At 35.1% G+C, this 17,406-nt stretch overlaps 1 protein-coding gene across 8 annotated transcripts in view; it reads right to left on the bottom strand.

Moving 5' to 3' along the window:
* Positions 1 to 3,133: 3,133 nt before the first annotated feature.
* TCF20 (transcription factor 20) overlaps positions 3,134 to 17,406 on the bottom strand; it is a 166,039-nt gene continuing 151,766 nt past the window's right edge. For 6 of the 8 annotated variants that reach the window (XM_087934706.1, XM_087934708.1, XM_026697221.2 and 3 more), the window contains 4 exons: positions 17,274 to 17,367; positions 13,614 to 13,663; positions 11,611 to 11,738; positions 3,134 to 4,417 (listed from right to left, as the gene is read on the bottom strand). In XM_087934706.1, coding sequence (XP_087790832.1) covers positions 11,655 to 11,738; positions 13,614 to 13,663; positions 17,274 to 17,367 — 228 coding nt within the window. In that variant the 3' untranslated portion in view covers positions 3,134 to 4,417; positions 11,611 to 11,654. Of the gene's footprint in view, positions 4,418 to 7,743; positions 7,827 to 11,610; positions 11,739 to 13,613; positions 13,664 to 17,273; positions 17,368 to 17,406 lie in introns of all 8 variants that reach the window. The other 2 variants (XR_015743870.1, XM_026697238.2) reach the window with 2 other exon arrangements.

Raw genomic sequence — 17,406 nt, 5'->3', positions numbered from 1 at the left:
AGGCAGGACTAACTCTGAAGGTAGACGTGATGAAAATGGCACAGGTAGCTTTAAGCTACAAAGCAATAAACAAATAAATGATAATAAATAAAAGGCAAATGGAAAAATGATATAGCTTGCAGCAACATACCGGATAGCATCTCTCCTTGTTAATATTCCACGAGCATAGGTAGTTTTCAATTTACATTTTTTTGTAATTTACATTTATTGACTATTCAAAATTACAATGAAAAAAGTGACTTATGACCATTTTTCACATTTATGACTTTTGCAGCATCCCCATGGTTACATGATCAAAATTCAGACATTTGATGTATTTATGGTTTTAGTATCCCAGGGTCATGGGATCACCTTTTGCAACCTTCTGACAAGCAAAGTCAACAGGGAAGTAAGATTCACTTAACAACCGTATTACCAACTTAAAACTGTGATTCACTTAATAACTGTGACAAGAAAGGTCACAAAATGGGGCAAAACTCAACTGTCACACCTAGCAACAGAAATTTTGGACTCTATTGTGGTTATAAGTCAAGGACTGTCTATATCTGTTAATGGTGTTGTGTCAACTTGGAAGGTGGTCTTCAGACTGAGTCCTGCAGGGCTATTTTTTCTACACCATGTGTTGAACACCTTTTAATAATTTTATTACATTTAGAAATCATATCAAGAAACCAAAAACAATAGAATGGGAAAGCAACACTCTAGAGTCTGGCAGTATAGAACAACTTTACCACCCTTTGAATACTCCATAATTGGAGTATTATTACCAAACGTATAATAAAATTGCTGCTCTTAATAGCAATTTAATGTGAAAAAGGCACTTTCAGATTTCTTAACTTTGAACTGTTCAGGGTTTGTCAGACAGATTTGATTTGTGCTCAGAAACAAATAGGAAGCTAGTGAAATTGTTTTCAATTCCACAGCAATGTGATCTCCAAAGTGTATGTACACTATTGCATTTTGTATTACCTTTGATTTTCAAACATCTTTCAAGGCAAAAACCCACATTTGTCTTATTGAAGATTAGGGGGAAGGTTCATTCATAGTAATACATCCATGTGCTTATCAAGGTCCATGTACTGGTGCAATATTTTAAGGGTATTAAACAGGGCATATCCAGAGATAGGCAACCAGAGTAAGTAATCTGAGCCATGTTGAATGCTGGATATATTTTTAGCTTGGAGAAGAGTAAGCAGATAAGCTATTCAAATAGACAAGTGAAAAAAAATCAAAGATGAAACTTTTCTGTTGGTTCAGAGGGCAGTGCATTGATGATGTTGATTTCATCACGATACAATACACTAATATTAATTTATATAGCAAATGAATGCCAGTTTCCTGTCCAGTTTACAATCTAAATATTGAGGTGGCGCCTTGAAGATACTATTGAATATTTTTATTCCAAACTTTGAAATATCAGAATGAGTACTTAACTGATAGCTAATTCAATGTTTCTTCCAAATTTGTGTATTCCGTCCCACAATCAGTATAGCTCTTTCTTAAATCTGAACAAACTAAACAAATTGGGACTATTCCACTGTAAGTATACGTTGCCTAAACCTTTTGGCACCAAACCTACAAACATGATTGGAAAGTATTATTACTAAATATAATATTTATATATAAATATAATAAATATATAAATAGGCTTTGGTATTTGAGACCAATATAGGGGATAAAAATAGGAATAAAATCCTTTTTTGCTGAATGGTAAATTTTACTTCAAACATTTTAAAATACAAATGTTTCTTAAATCAGTTTTTAAGAAAAATACATTAATTTTTTTTCTTCCACAGGGAGACAAATGTTTGAAATTTTGTATTTTAAGAGTCAAAACTGTTACATATTAAGCTTTATTAACTTGCTACTTGTTGCAAAACATGTTATTCTTTCAAAGTTTCCAGAGGGTTTATGATTTTTTTTTTGTGTGAATATATTCTGTATTCGAAATTGGTCCAAAATCTATTCATTTTCAGTGAATCCACTAGGATCCTAATGTAATAAAATCCTTGAATCCTAAATTGCTTGTTGACTTAACTAGTGGCTCTTGTCTTTTCACAGACTATTTTTCTTATTGCCCTTAGTGGAACTTTGGCAAAATGCAATTACTTGCAATTAGAATGTATATAAAGGAAGTAAAGGAAGAAGATGGTAAAAGTTTATAACATACTGCGTGGATAAAAGTAGATGAATGAGAAACCAATTATTTGGTTCCTGAAAACCTCAGATAAATAATTCCACAGATATTTTTAAAAGTTTTTTTTTTAAAAAAACTGCAAATGTAAATTACAGTTAAAAATATGAACATTATTAAATACATGCTTGGAGGAAAAACTGTATTAACTATATCTAATGTTAATTAAATGAACCAAAATTTAATTCAGTTTTGTTTTGGTTCCGCACACTGCTTTATTTAGTAGTACCACTCAAAAGCCAAGTGTGATGCTTGGCCTACTTTCTGTAGAAGAAAATTAAAAAAAATCATTTTTAGAAATATATAACAGAATCTGGGGCAACAAACAGCTTTTAAAACCAAGAAAAAAGTTAAATTATGAATTTTGGGCAGAGATTACAGTATATGCAGGTTAATACTTTTCTCTCTAGCTGTATCTGCCTCTTGGAATCATGCAGCCTTGAAACACTGACAATAGCTATGAATGGACACTTTTTTTAAAAGTTGTGTATAGGAAACATTTATATTTTTCAAAGTCTCCCAGAACTCAAGGCAATATCCTTAGCTTCCCTTTACTAATCCTGTGAGGTTGATTAGACAGAGAAATAAAGACAGCCCTAAATCATCTAATGAGCTTCATGACAGGGATTAGAACACTCATCTGCCCAATCTTAGTCCAACGCTCTAACCATTATGACACATTGGCTTGCACTTTAGTTGTGACTAAGAAAAGGACACTTGAAAACCAGACAGGAATGTTTCCCCACCTGTATTTTAAATAAAAGAAATCAGAAGTTTATTGGCATCAATGTAGAGTCTGTCTTCAATCCATCCCCAAAGAAGCATGGGGACTCATTTTAAATCTGAGAAGTAAAGCTAGTAATTTAAATTATAAACAGCAACTGTGGAAAAATGGCTTGTTCACAAAGAAGTGAAATACATTAAATTTCACAGATAAAATTAGGTTAAAATGAAGTTTATTAGGTTTTTTGTGGGTTTTTCCTTTTAGTTTTTTTTAATATATATATATATATATAAAACTGTTTGTGAAACAGCTATTTTATTCCCATGGCAGAGTGATCCGTGAAAGATGCACTAACCCCTTCTTAAGGCCTTAACAAGAGAAAAAAGTTTTGTTTTCTAAAACTCAAATGTTTACAATTACACAATGTACAAACGAAGAAAAAATAACCATGTGGTGTAGGCTGCTAAATTGACATTCCCCCTTCCTCCTTTTGGGTAACAAAAGAAGAGAAGAGCTAACTGAATTTTCCTGGACAGCTTAACACACACTGATTATATCAACATTCAAACATCTGTTGAATGCCCCTTTCTAGTAGGCAAGCCTCATAGACTGCCTCCAAAAAAGGCAGCAATTCCTTGGAATGATTTGGGAATATTTGTCAGTGGCCAACAATGGCCCCAATCTCCCACCTTTTGGTACAAAGTTATGTATATAAGGTTAAAGTATCTGAATATGAAGCAAGTAGAAGACACTCTTTATTTCACAAACCACATGACATAATAGTCTTCTGATGCTTCTCAGGCTTTTCTTAATAAAAATAAATAGTGTTTTTCTTTTCTTTTTTTTTTTAAGAAAAAAAAATGCTATTCACACGTACACAAATACAAGCACCCAGCAACCATTCATCCCCACTCTCATCCCTGCAGACAATTTTGCCAGCAACAAAAAACTTGTATTCTTTAAAACCTGGATCTTCTATTGTGGAAAATGGAGCAGAGAAACAAGTTTGATTAAGAAAGCTCATTAACTCCAACACTCCTTCCAAAAGAAAAAGTGATTACATTGTAAAGGCCTTTTCTGACTTCTAGTTAATACACGTTTATGAGCAATTTCATACCTATGTGGGTCCTAAAAATGGAATTTAATGCATAAAAAGGGATAGCGCACCTTTCATTTAAAACAAGTCTATCAAGACTAAAAATAGATTTTTAATATATATATATATTTATCTATATATATATTTTATCCCTCCCTCTTTAATTCTCCCACTTTCTCTTCTTCTCCCTCCCCTACCCATAGTCACTATGAAGAGTGTGTCCATGAAAATAGCTGGTTCAGACTCCTAGATCATATTCTGTGATGTTGTCAATCAAATGTGATGAAAGAATTGATGGAGGAAGTGCTGGCATTGGTAGGCTTGTCAAGAGGGACATGACTGCACACTGGGAAACAAATGATCTAATCTTGAATGTCCATCGCTTTTATCTCAACAGCCTAACCTGTAAGAGAGAAAAACACAGCATTACTAACATTTACAGGTATTATATATCCCATTAATGACAATATTTCTTCCTTTAGCTTAATATAATTATATTTCTGAATAATGCAACTAGCTCCAATAATGTATTTTTTTTAAATCACCTATTAGGATGTGTGTGTGTGTGTGTGTAACCCTTTTATTAAGTATAATTTCAGAAAACATAGGTGAAAAATACCATAGTTTGTTAAGAATACCATAAAATACCATAGTTTGGCATAAGAAAAAAAAAAAGAAACTCTGGCTACGATACAAAATCGAAAGAGTAAAATGGCAAAATAATCAGTGTATCGCCTTAATAAAAGTTTAACAATTCAAGCAGGAATAGCTCTCTTAAATACTGCACTTCACATATCAAGACAAATTCAGATATTTGGAATATGGGTTTTAGGAAAAGACTCATGAGACCAATTAAAAGTAATAAAGTCCTTGATTTATGACCATAATTGGGGTCAGAATTCCATTGCTAAGCAAGGTGGTTGTTATGAGTTGTGCCTCAGTTACAATTGAACAACTGTCACAGTTGTTCAGTCACTGCATCTGAAGTCTTTAAGCAAATCTAGTTCCCCCCACTGACTTCGTTGGAAGTTATCTTGGAATGTAATAAATAGTGATTTCATGACTCCAGGACACTGCAACCATCATAAATACAGTACATGCCGGTTGCAAAATATCCAAATTTTGATCATATGACCTTGGGGATGCTATGAAAGTGTGAAAAGTGGTTGTAAGTCACTTTTTTCAGTGCTGTTGTAACTTTGAATGGTCACTAAATAAATGGTTGTAAGTCAAGGACTACTTGTAGTTGAAATGACTTAAACAGATAATGACAGTAATGTTCAATTATTCAATGCATAAAGTACAAATATTTAGGTTGTGGTTAGTGGTTAAGGAAATAAATGAGAAGGGGAGGATACATCATTAATGTTTTTCCACAATGTTTTTTTTTTAAAACTCAAGGTTTACTATTGGGTTTTCCCTTTCTTTTCCACATTGTTTCTTTGTATACTTATTCTTGGGTTTCTTTAAAAAATGTTGTAAAATGGTAACATTGAATTAAAAACTAACAGCAATGCCCTAATATGTCACCATTTAGGGAAAAGAATCCCCAAGTGTTTTTCTGAAGAGCCACATTTTCACAGATCTTCAAAAAAGCACTAGGGAAAGAAGCTATCTCCTTTCATCCTTCTGCCTCTCATATAGTTAACAAGAAATTAAAACTCAACTGAGGTAGCATAATCATTCAGTTACTGGATCCTGTGTTGGTTCATTATACATATTTCCCTAGTTGGCAGGAGGCAAGATAACAGAATAGTAATTTGTAAGGTAGTCTTTAGATTTGATATCCTAGGAGTTACTATCCTAGAGTAACTCAAGCATGGGGAAAAGCTGTGCTTTGGCTCTGTTTATTGCATGTGGCATTGGTATGATTAGGATTGGTAAACTAGTTTCCCTGTCTTTATCTGACCAAAAAAATCTTGTTGGATAGTGTAGCCCAATATTCCATAGGCTCTTTTTTGATTCAGATCATCAAATTGAATCTGGCAAAGACTATGAAAGAAATGTGAATAAATTATTAGAGAAAGGGGAAGCGTATAATAAACGAAGATAGTCTGATCCCATAGCAGGGAATTGAATACAAGCCACAAGCTGAGGTAGAAGTTTCACTCTGAAAACATGTTAAAAAATGCTCCAGTGTAAGGTGATAATCAAAGAACCATCGATGATTTGGGGGGAAAAATATCTGCTCAACATTCTGAATAGAGAATATTGACCTGATTATGATTGATTTAAGATAAAAGACTGGAACAATTAGTGAAGGATACAAGAGTGGTGAAAAAAAATCTGAATGCGACACAGAGCTTTATTTCATACTTTCAAAAGTAAATGAGGGTGAAAAACAATGAAAATATAATATTGATAGTATAAGACCTGCATGGAAAATTATTAGAAAAAAAATTAATCGTTCAATTAGCTGAAAGGAAAGTGAATATAAGAAGGCACTTTTGGAAACTGTTTGGAATACAGCAAAAATGATGATTTGAGTAGTATCCCGCCTTTCATCCAGGAGCATAAGCAGGTATGCCTCAACTTTTTCTCACAACAATGCTGTGAGGTTGGCTGGGATGAAAAAGGTGACTAACTACTATATATGAAATCAGAGTCACAGAAACCTGTGAAGTTACTGTAATGGGAAAAATAAAAAAAAAACCATGCTTGGTGGAATTACATAGGTGAGAATATGAATAGACTGGAAAAGTGAAGGGATAAAGAAGAGAGGAAAAGACTGCTGTAAAAATGTAGTCAGAGGAAAGGGGAGATGAATGTTAAAAAGCATAGAAAATGGAATTGTTGCAATAGAAATAAAAAATTGGACGTGGGCAAAAAGAAATAAAAGTGCTCTCTGACAGTAATATGCTCTTATTGTTGTCTCATATACAGAAAAAACAAGACAAAAGCTATATGAGAATTCATTTGCTAAATGTACCTGAGAAGAGCTTGGCAGAATTGTGATTGAGAGAATGAGGAAAACAACAATAAGCTAGAAGTGCAGCTTGACCTCAAATGCTGCATGTCAGATTTCTGCCTTTTAGCAGTAATTGAGAAATGTACAGAGGAGAAAGAACATTTACTGTAAGGTTGTTGATCGAAGAGTTAAATTAGTAATTAATTTGAATTATGAAATGTTTGTGCCAGTATTGTGGGTAAAGGTGTGTGAGAATAAATTGAAGGGTCTTTGGCATTCTCTGAGCTTGCTTGTTTTCTTGCAGAAGTTTCATTACCCAAACTAGATAACATCACAAGTGCTAGTAACTGATGATGTTACGTAGTTTGGGTAATGAAATGTCTGCAAGAAAACAGAGAGCACCATGTCAATCGTGAGCTAATATTTACCTTTATGAGAATAAATTGAATACTTAGCAAATTATTCAAGTTAAGAATTTGTTATTCTCCCCCTTAGTTGTTTATATATCTTTAGATCAATAAATTAGAGAGATGGTGCTGAGGTCAGAGATATGCTGATTGGGATAGAAACATGTGTGTACATTTGTATATAAGTGATCCTGTGAAGTTTGTTGAGAACATAAATGTTGTATGTTATCAAAATGCAGGGGAAAAAAAGTGAGGAGTAGTTAGCAAAAGAAGCTAAAAGTATGCGAAAAACAAAGGAAATATATATAAAATTGATTTATATCAACTTCATTCACCAGATCTCTTTATAACTCTATTCCTTCATGTCTTTGACCAACTCAATATATTAATTTATATGCTTTGTATTCTTCTCACCTCTCTTCTTTTGAGGACTTCATCGGATCAATCCAATAACAATTCTCTTGGTCTTCTCTTTCCTCTCAGTCTTTTTACTTTTCCTGCATATATTTGTTTTGCAATTCAATAATCATTCCTTCTCTGACCAAATCAATTCATCATACTTCTCTTATGATTATTTATTTAATACTTATTCTTGACTGTCTTTCTCAGTAATGTCCAGACCTTTTACATATCAAAAACTCACTCCTGAGCAAATATATTTCTCCAGTTGAAAAAGCTGATTATTGAAGCCAAGCAAAATTGTAATGATTTCAAACAAAATAAAATAAGAAAATGACTGGCATTCATAATTAGTTATTGATTTTTCTGTTATTTTCTGATATAATTCAGAATATAAAAACAGAAGTATAATAACCAGTTAAAGTACAAGAGATGTGAAATACACATTTTCACTGTTCTCTTTTTCCATTCTTGAATCCAGTTCAGATCAGTAGCCCCATTCATGTTTCATTTTCATTTTATTGCATCAGGACTTCACCCCTAACCAGTTCTTAAGTACTGCTTTTATAGGGCACATACGCACAGCTAAATACCCGTGTACTAAATCAAATACAAATCATTACAGGGAGTCCTCACTCCAATGGCCATTTGTTCAGCAAACATTTGAAATTATGGCAGTGCTAAACAAATGATAGCTAAAACTGGTCTTGCAAGTTCTAGCTACTGCAGTACTCTGCAGTCAGGCAATCAAAATGTGCATGCTTGGCAACCTGCTCAGACTTACGACCACAAGAGTATTTCAACTCCCTTCACCTACCTATCTCCCCCTCCATTTCTGTCCTTTTGACCAGGGGTCTCCAACCTTGGTAACTTTAACACTTGTGGACTTCAACTCCCAGAATTGCTGGCTGAGGAATTCTGGGAGCTGAAGTCCACAAGTCTTAAAGTTGCCAAGGTTGGAGACCCCTGCTTTTGACCACCCTGCATTCTGACACATACCTCTTCCTTCCCACCCCACCCCCCACTGCTTCCCTAGCTTCCCATTTTTTTCCTCCTGCTGTTCGTCTGGGATCCAGGCATTGGGCAAGAATGTAGTATTAGGATTTATGTGGAAAACATAGCAGGCTGGCATACCCCTTGTCTGCCAAAGGGGTTTACCAGGCCCAATTGGGGAGGAGATCTCTCTTTGCAGGAGCTCGATTATATGCAATAACTATATGAGCAAACCACACAATTATTTAATGCCTGTTTAATTCAATCCTATGTAACATTCTAGATATTTTGATTACAATGTCTATCATTCCCTAGTTAGCTTTCCTACCTATCATGAAGGCACCAGGCTTAGGAAAGCTGATCCAAGATCCCCTACAAACTAATCTACAAGTACATTATCCAATTTAACTTCAAGCATCAACTAAATCAATCTTCTCTACATAGTATCCTCTCAATTTTCTGCTGAGAGCTGAATGAGAATAAAAACTCAAAACTGGAGGATACCAAGTTAAAATAAAAATGTAACTAAAGTTTTAATGCATTTATTAACATAATCATATTGCATATCCAGGAAACTGTGTATTTTAAAATTAATTCTCCTGTGTGCTAAACTGGAATCAATGTACTTTCAGGGTACTTTAAAACAGAAGATATGAACAATGAATCACAACTAGAAATATTCAGACACAAAGGATTGGAAATATAATATTTCCACTAATTATTTTTTTTCAGGTTGTGCACATAGCATTTTTTAGCAGTTTACTCGTTTCCTATTCCTATTGTTTGTGAGAGCTGTTTGGAAGCCAGGAATTTAATCCAGAATTGGAAGAGGGGAAACAAAAAATATGTGTGCAAATGTTGTTATTAGACTTGAGTTATTATATCTAAATAAATTACAAAAATGCTACTCTTATTTCTCTGCTGCTGCTAAAAACCAATGAATGTCTGCAATATAAGATTTTAACATTTCAAAAGTTCAATTACCAAAGCTTCCAAAGAATGAAACATACCAATTTGCATTAGAAATGAAGTTAAAATGAAGAAACCCACTAACAGTATGTATGTATCATGAATCAAAACCCATTTCTTGTACTAGCTTTCCAACTTAGCTGTCTATTTACTGTGGGAAAAAAACACTTAATCCTGATATAAAACTATAGATTCTTTCAAAGCATCTGATTAATTATTCCCATGCCAAGAGACTTGAATAGATGGAATTCAGTTTCTGCTTCCCCAGCCTCTCCCATATAATCCCATTCATATAAAGGCAGAATCTGTGAAAACTGGACTGTACCTTTATAATTCTCGGGAGGGCAGATTTAAGGTAGATAATTTCTAATTTGATGATCAAAGCAAGACACATAAGAGTGCTATTATTAACCGGACAATGTAACAGTCTCTTCAAAATCCACAGATTTGTAAAGTGCTCATAGGATTAGGAGGAGGAGGAGGAGGAGGAAGAGGAGGAGAGAAGCTATTTACAAACACATAAGCAGAAGATTCAGATGCTCTCTTCCCAACTACCTTTTTTACAATGCAATGAACTAAGTACAAGGAGTAATAAATAAATACATGACCTAGGCTGGATTATTTTGATTTGGAGGTTTGTTAGTGTATGTTTGTATGAGAAAGACTATTGCTTTTTCTTGCTTTCCTTATATTCTCAATTAACTCCTTTTTATACCTATATCTAATATCTTGTATCTAGACTTGGCATCATCCATTTCAGAAGGAAATATTTAATTAAAACTTTTACATGCAATATTGCAAAGTCACATAACTAATCTTTGTATTTCAGGATTGATGCATGGTTTGTTAGGTTTTGCATTTCTGGACTCTGCCAGGAGGTGGTAAAACACTTTCCTTTTTAGTTTTCTTACAGCTGGGCTAAGGAAAGAAATCACAGGTAAGAGGACTATGGACTTCCAGCTGGACAGACTATGGTATATCAGTAGATGCAGCCTGGCAGATGGCAGTCTATTATAATGACTCTTTTACTGAAGAAAGAAAACTTCAGTGATGATTTAACTGGGAGACAGCTACATTTTTACTATTGCGTGGATAAAAAAAGAGTAAGAAGTCAGTACTAAACTATCCATAAAAAAGTACAGCTTCTGGGTTTACTAAGCTAAATCAAAAACCATTGTGAAAGATGATTGCATGCCTTTATTCCCAGTCTTTTCTAAGTACAGACAAACTCTTGGAAGAGATATAAATTATTTAAATCCCATCCATGTGACATTAATATTTAGTAGAACAAAATTTTAAGTAAAAGTAATATCTGGAGCCCTGCCCACCTCTCCTCTCTTTTCAGGGGTTGTTTCTACAGAACAGTAATAGTAGTAGTAACAGTAATAGATCTCTTTGAAGGGGGGCAAAAAAACTCAGCTAAAACTCAGATTCTGAGCGATCTTCACCAGCCTTCTTCCTCCTTTTGACAAGGATTCAAGTCCAGAACATAAAACTCTGACAGATTATAAAGGCTGCTTCCTAAATATCCAGTTATCAACAATTAGCTAAGTTACCTTTCTATAACTCAAGTACTATTGAACTGCATGGACTACCTTGTTGAAATTGCTTGGTTTTCTGTCAATTAAAAAAGCAGAAGATTTGATGTTTTCTCAAATCTACAATGTATTCTTCAAATAGCTGTATGATAAACAATTATTTGTGCTGACAGACCCCAATCCCCAAAAGCAAATAGTTCAGGATACTGAAGCAAAGTCGCTTCACTTTTGTCCCGCACTAATAAATACAACTGTTCGTTATGAAATAATTCGATAAGACCAGCACCATAAAGAAATAAACTGCAAGTTAAAATAAAAGTCTGTTTCTCCCTTAAACTGGAGAGAAGGTAGGAGGGGCAACTCTGTCTTTCCCTCCACTCACCTGTGCTTGCCTTTATTTTCATTCCCACGAACACACTTCCCCCCTCACCCCCTCTCCGACTGCTCTGTGCTGAAGCTGCCTTTCACCATCTTGTTCTGCATGGGGGGAAGAGAGCAAGGAGGGGGGGGCTGTTGTCCAATAGACCAGGGTAAGATGAGAAAGAGAAAGAGAAAAGGAATATAGAGAGCATGAAAGAGATAAAGCAGCATCAGTAGCACTATTAGTTTTAGTAATAAAATACAGATTTTTCAGACAAGATGTCTGCAAGTCAGCATTTGGTATTTTTGAGAATCAAGCAATATTTATTTTTATTTTGCTAGTGTTTTTATTTTGATAGGTGCAGGATTTCATACCATAAAATCGTGGAATTATAATACATTATTTCAGTAAAGATTAAAATTGAAATAAAAAGAAGATATTTTAGCGATGTTCTTGAACTGACTGCACAGTCTCAAAACTTCCAACAACAAACTTTAATGCAGTGTCACAAATCAGACACTGAAGCTCCATTTTTAATAACTTCCTCCTGAATATTCTGAAATGATTTTTTGCTTGCCTCAAGAACAAAGTCTTCAATTTTGCTATTTAATTCAGCCACATAAAATTAGAAATAGTTTCATTTTGTGGGTAATTCATTTATGACAAAAACCTTTAAATAATAATCTTCTCCCTCTCAGTTATTTTGAATTATATCCACCCTCGTTTGCATTTTAAAGCAGGAAGCCTTTTGGCAATAGGACATTCTTGTAAAAAAGCACAAATACTTTAGCATTCCACTGGAACAAAATGGGTTCCCTGAGTATTTCATGACTAAAACCAGAAAAAAGCAAGCATCAATACTGGGCAAAAAACCCCAGTGACCTGGCAAAAAAACCAAAAAAAACCAGTAACCGAGAGACAATGTCTTATTTTTTCAAACAAATTAGTGAAATGAGTGCAGCGCTTAGAGTGCAGTACTGCAGGTTACTTCTGCTGATCACCAGCTGCCAGCAGTTTGGCAGATTGAATCTCACCAGGCTCAAGCTTGACTCAGCCTTCCATCCTTCTGAGGTCAGTAAAATGAGGACCCAGATTGTTGAGAGCCAATATGCTGACACTGTAAACTGCTTAGAGAGGGCTGGAAAGCACTGTGAAGTGGTATATAGGGCTTATTGCTATTGCTAAACAAACATTTTCAAACAAATTAGTGAAAATGAATGCAAATTTCAAATTCTGATCAGATCTTTAACAAACAAAGACACTATAAGTTTACAAGCTACTGCATAGAGTAGAGTAGAGATAAGGCATTGAGTATCCTGTATAACTTAGCAAAACACTGCAAAATTAGAAAATGCAGTCTTACTGCAACAAATAATTCATATATAGAATTATGATGTAGATTTGGTTTTTAAAGTACGGAGTAAAATTTTTAGAACTACTCAGTGAAATGATATAAATTTGCAAATGGAAAGTGTTTTTTCAACACCAACATCAATAATTAAATGAATTTTGTACAAGTTTTAAGAAAACCTATGTTACAGTATATTCTAATTTACCCTGAAGTATACGAATGTTGCTTCATAAATTTCATTCTTATTGGAAAATTATCAATTTTGTATAACAATGGTAGTTTTATAAGAGTTAATGTAAGTCAAATGTTTTTTAAATCATATACATGAGCTCTCAACTTGGCCAATTAAGTTAATTCTCTCATAATATTATAGATTTCATTCACCATGACAGAAAGCAGGTCCTCAACAAATCTATCTTCTGAGATAAGGAAAAAAATTCTGAGTATATATTTTATATTACATTATTAAGCAAGCTTGGTGTTCTGTTCAAAGAACAAAAAGAAAGTAATTCCATTCAAATTCCACTTTCAAATTCTTATTGTTTAGAAAATACTGTATATGGAGACCGAAATGCAAGTAACATTATGGAAGTATATTTTTAGCCAGCATTATGAGGCAACACCATTTAATTCTGAATCCAAGAAAGGGCAACACCAAGTACAATTTAGTTACCTTGTGCTTGGGGCACCTCACTGAGAAATTATCTTCATTTAGTAAACAATCTAGAAGAAAACATAAATACAAAATATCAGAGTATGTCTAAGATCAAATGGAACCTGCAATTTCACAACAATTTCACAAGAAATCTTAAAGGAACACTTAACAATGGCATTGAATGTTTTTCTTCACCTATAAAATGACTGCAGCATAATAAAAAGTAACATCTAGAGGGGAAATATGCATCTCTAAAATCATGGTAAGCATTCATTCAAGCTAATTATGTTAACCAATATGTAACTGACTAGACTGGTTCATACACAATTCTGAATCACAGTTTGATTTTATTTTTGGCTTGGTATAGTACATGAACTAACCCATAACTTAGCTTTAATGTGCAAACCAACCATTGCAGCCTATTTAAACTTAAAAAAAAAAACTTGGCTAAGCATTATTGTGAACTCAGACAGTAATTCACCGAGTCTCCCCTTTAAATATAAGTCATTAGGTCAAACCGAACTTTATAAATAGCTCTCCCTCCCTCTGCCCCCCAGTGTTGTTACAGAGGGTTTTCTTAATAGTCAGGTTCTAAGCTCACACATTCAACAATAAAAAATGAATATCCTAGGCGTTCTTTTCTCAAAATACACTTTCAGTTCAAGCTTTAAGGATTTGTGTATAATTTTTTTCCAGCTGTTCTCTGGGCTGAGGAGAATCTAATGTTAGTAGTCTTTTGGACACCAATGGATACAGTCCTTGCAGAACCTTACAACCACCAGGCAATTTTCATGGTGATTTAAAAAAACTGCATGTGCTATATCACGTTTAATTATGTGATTTAATTATACTTTACTGCTGTTGGAATCTTTTGAAGAAATTATATGTCAGTATGAACCTTGCAAAGAAGAAATGCTATATAAAGAAAGAGTGCAAAAGAAAAAAATGTCGTTTATTGATATACATTTTTTTTCAGTTGGTAGCCAATTTCAAAACATAATTTTAGAGATACTAAATGATATTGTACACATAAAGAGTTTTCACTGAACTGAATTTAAAAAAAATATTTATTAGATTCCTCAGAATATTATTATAAATTAAGAAGTGATGGAAACTGAAGTATCTTCCCAACATGGACAATTATAAAATACATCTAATTAGCTCAACTGTCTTTGTAGTTCAAATATAATTTTAAAAATGCCAGTGAACAAGCCATTATCGGAACCTTTTTCCTACCCTGATTGTTTGCAATTTCAGTACACATTTTTTCTTTTAATAAATACTTTCCTTTAAAAACTTTAACTTTTCTAGGAAACCCTTTTTCCCCCTAGAATTATGATGACTTTCCAATTAGCAGCAATTACTTACTTGAATTAAGGCTCTCACTTTTTAATAAATGAGTAATAATTAATAGTCAGTAGAAAAAGTTTAATGATGAATCAAGGTAAAAAAACCTGCTACAGGCTAGCATGTAATGTTTAAAAACACCTATTTTTAAAACAGCATTTCCTAATTTTTAACAAAGCAAGGATATCTTTGCCAGTTTAAGACTCTAGAAAAACCAATTACTGTTAAACCTCATTCCTTCCTACACCAACTTTCCAAACAAAATTTCTAAAATAATTAAATGTTTTAATTCCTCTGCATTGTAACTGTCTGTATTCAAAACACAATTATCCTACTAAATCTTCTCTGCAAATGAAGTAATTTGTGTATCATTAATTCCAGATTTCAGTATGCTGGTTGTGATGTGGAAAAATTAGGATTGGTGAGTTTCAGGTTTAAGTCAACTTCAGTTGTGGAAATAGTGATCTTGGGCCAATTTCTGTCTCTCAGTCCAATCTAGCTCAGAGGATTCTTATGGGAATAAAACTGGAAGGAGAGATATGTAAACTGCAGGCTCTTGGAGAAAAAGCAATACATAAACTTAATAAATATATAGTAGTTAATGCAGATAGCAATTCGGAATAGATTTCATCAACTATTTAATGTTCTAATCAGAGGTGGTATTCAGCCAGTTCAGATCGGTTCTGGCGTACCAGTAGCGGAACCGGCAAATACCACCTCTAGCTGGCCCCAGCCCCGCCATTTCTTCTCCTATATTCCCTTCCCTTGTTTTTTAGCTCAGCTGATTCGCGTGGCAGAGTGGATTGCCGTGCCTCAGCTGAGCTAAAAAAACAGCTCACCTCACCAGTGCTGCAAGAGGGTGGTTGAGCAGTGCATGTGCAGGCGAAGTGCTCTCTCATAGAACTGGTAGGAAAATCGCACCACCAGCTGGCCCCACCTGCCCTGCCCCACCCTATATATCTTGCCTTCGGCATACAGTCCAGCTAATCTCCATGCCTCACCTGCTCTGCTCACCAAAAGTAAGCATGCTGCCTGCTTGTCCTTCACCTTGGGTCAGGGCGCAGGGACGCACCATTCCCCAGATCTGGCCTTGCCATGGTGCCTTCGCCCAATCGTCCTTTGCCTAGGCTGGGTCAAGGGAAGCGCCATTCCCCAGCTCCAGGCTTGCCCTGGAACCTCTGCCCGCATGCTGCCACCCCCCTCTAACCTCAAACTATGCCTCCCCAGGCTGAAGCAATTTATTCGGCCTGTGGCCTGCCATACTAGGCTGAAGGGCCGATGGGGGGGGGGGCGGGCATGAGGGTCGAAGTAGTTCGGGAACAGACCGGATGGTTCTTCTTACCTTTAAGAAGATCCGTCCGGAAAGCGCTGCAGCATAGATCTTGCAGCCGCTTCTTCTGTCCCTTGCTGAGTCTTGGTCACTCGTGGAAACGCTCCATGTGTTCTCCAGGGAAGCGAAAACTTGTCTCTGCTGCTGCTCTTGCTGGGAAAGCAGACTGCAATTTAGCAGCTATTAGCCATCGCTTTGGGTCCTCTGTCCCATCTGGAAAGCGCTGCGGCTGAGAGAAACAACATTTAACATGGCTGTTGCTTCTCTGTGCCACAGCACTTGCTGGATTGGACTTAGAGGATCCAAAGAGGGCTCACAGCTGCTAAATTGCAGTCTGCTCTCCCAGCACGAGCAGCAGCGGAGAGAAACCACTGCCCCAGAGAGCAGAGATGGAGGGGAGCAGTCCCTGAAAGGCTGCTTGGTTGAGCTTTGCCGCACGGTGGAAGCTGCACGCATGTATGGAAGCTGTACCGCATGGCGAAGCCGTGCACAATCATGGAAGCTGCGCACATGCATTTACATCTTCAGCAAACTGGTGGTAAGATTATTTGAAAACCACTACTGGTTCCAATCATATATACAAGTTGGGTAAGAATCTAAAAAATCCATATATAGTTTGGGGATACAGTTTTATGTCTGATAGGACAAATGTCCTTATGATTAAAATACTAATACAAAAATATAATTTAGCTCACTTTTTACTATGAAGAAGGGGAAAGGCACATAAGAATCTCAAAGTTCTGCCTTTAAAAGTATTTGGAAGAAGCCCTGTATGAAATACTGTCACATTTAATCTTTGCTGTTCTATTTTAAGTAATACCTTAAAATAAACAATTTTTCATAAATATTTGTAATTTGTTATATAACATACAATGTTCTTTATATAACCTGCTATGTTCTTTATTTTTGTCCTTGTAAGTCATTCTGTGTCACTTTAGCAGCAAACAACTTTTAGTCTCAGTCTCTCTCTCTATTCATATCAGTAACTTCATTTTTTTTACCTGCATCAATGGCACATGGATAATGATACCGGAAGGAGCAGCCTTTGTTGTAGCAGCCTAAGGTGGCTCCTGGTTCCTGGCAATGAGAACATTTCTGGAAAAAAAAATGGAAATATAGATACCAGCTTATATA

The sequence above is a fragment of the Pseudonaja textilis genome, chromosome 5 (genome assembly GCF_049901715.1).
Source record: "Pseudonaja textilis isolate UNSWEBS1 chromosome 5, rPseTex1.2, whole genome shotgun sequence".
In the NCBI taxonomy this organism is placed as follows: Eukaryota; Metazoa; Chordata; class Lepidosauria; order Squamata; family Elapidae; genus Pseudonaja; species Pseudonaja textilis.
Note: the sequence above shows the minus strand (reverse complement) of the source record. Positions and strands in the feature narration are given on the sequence as shown.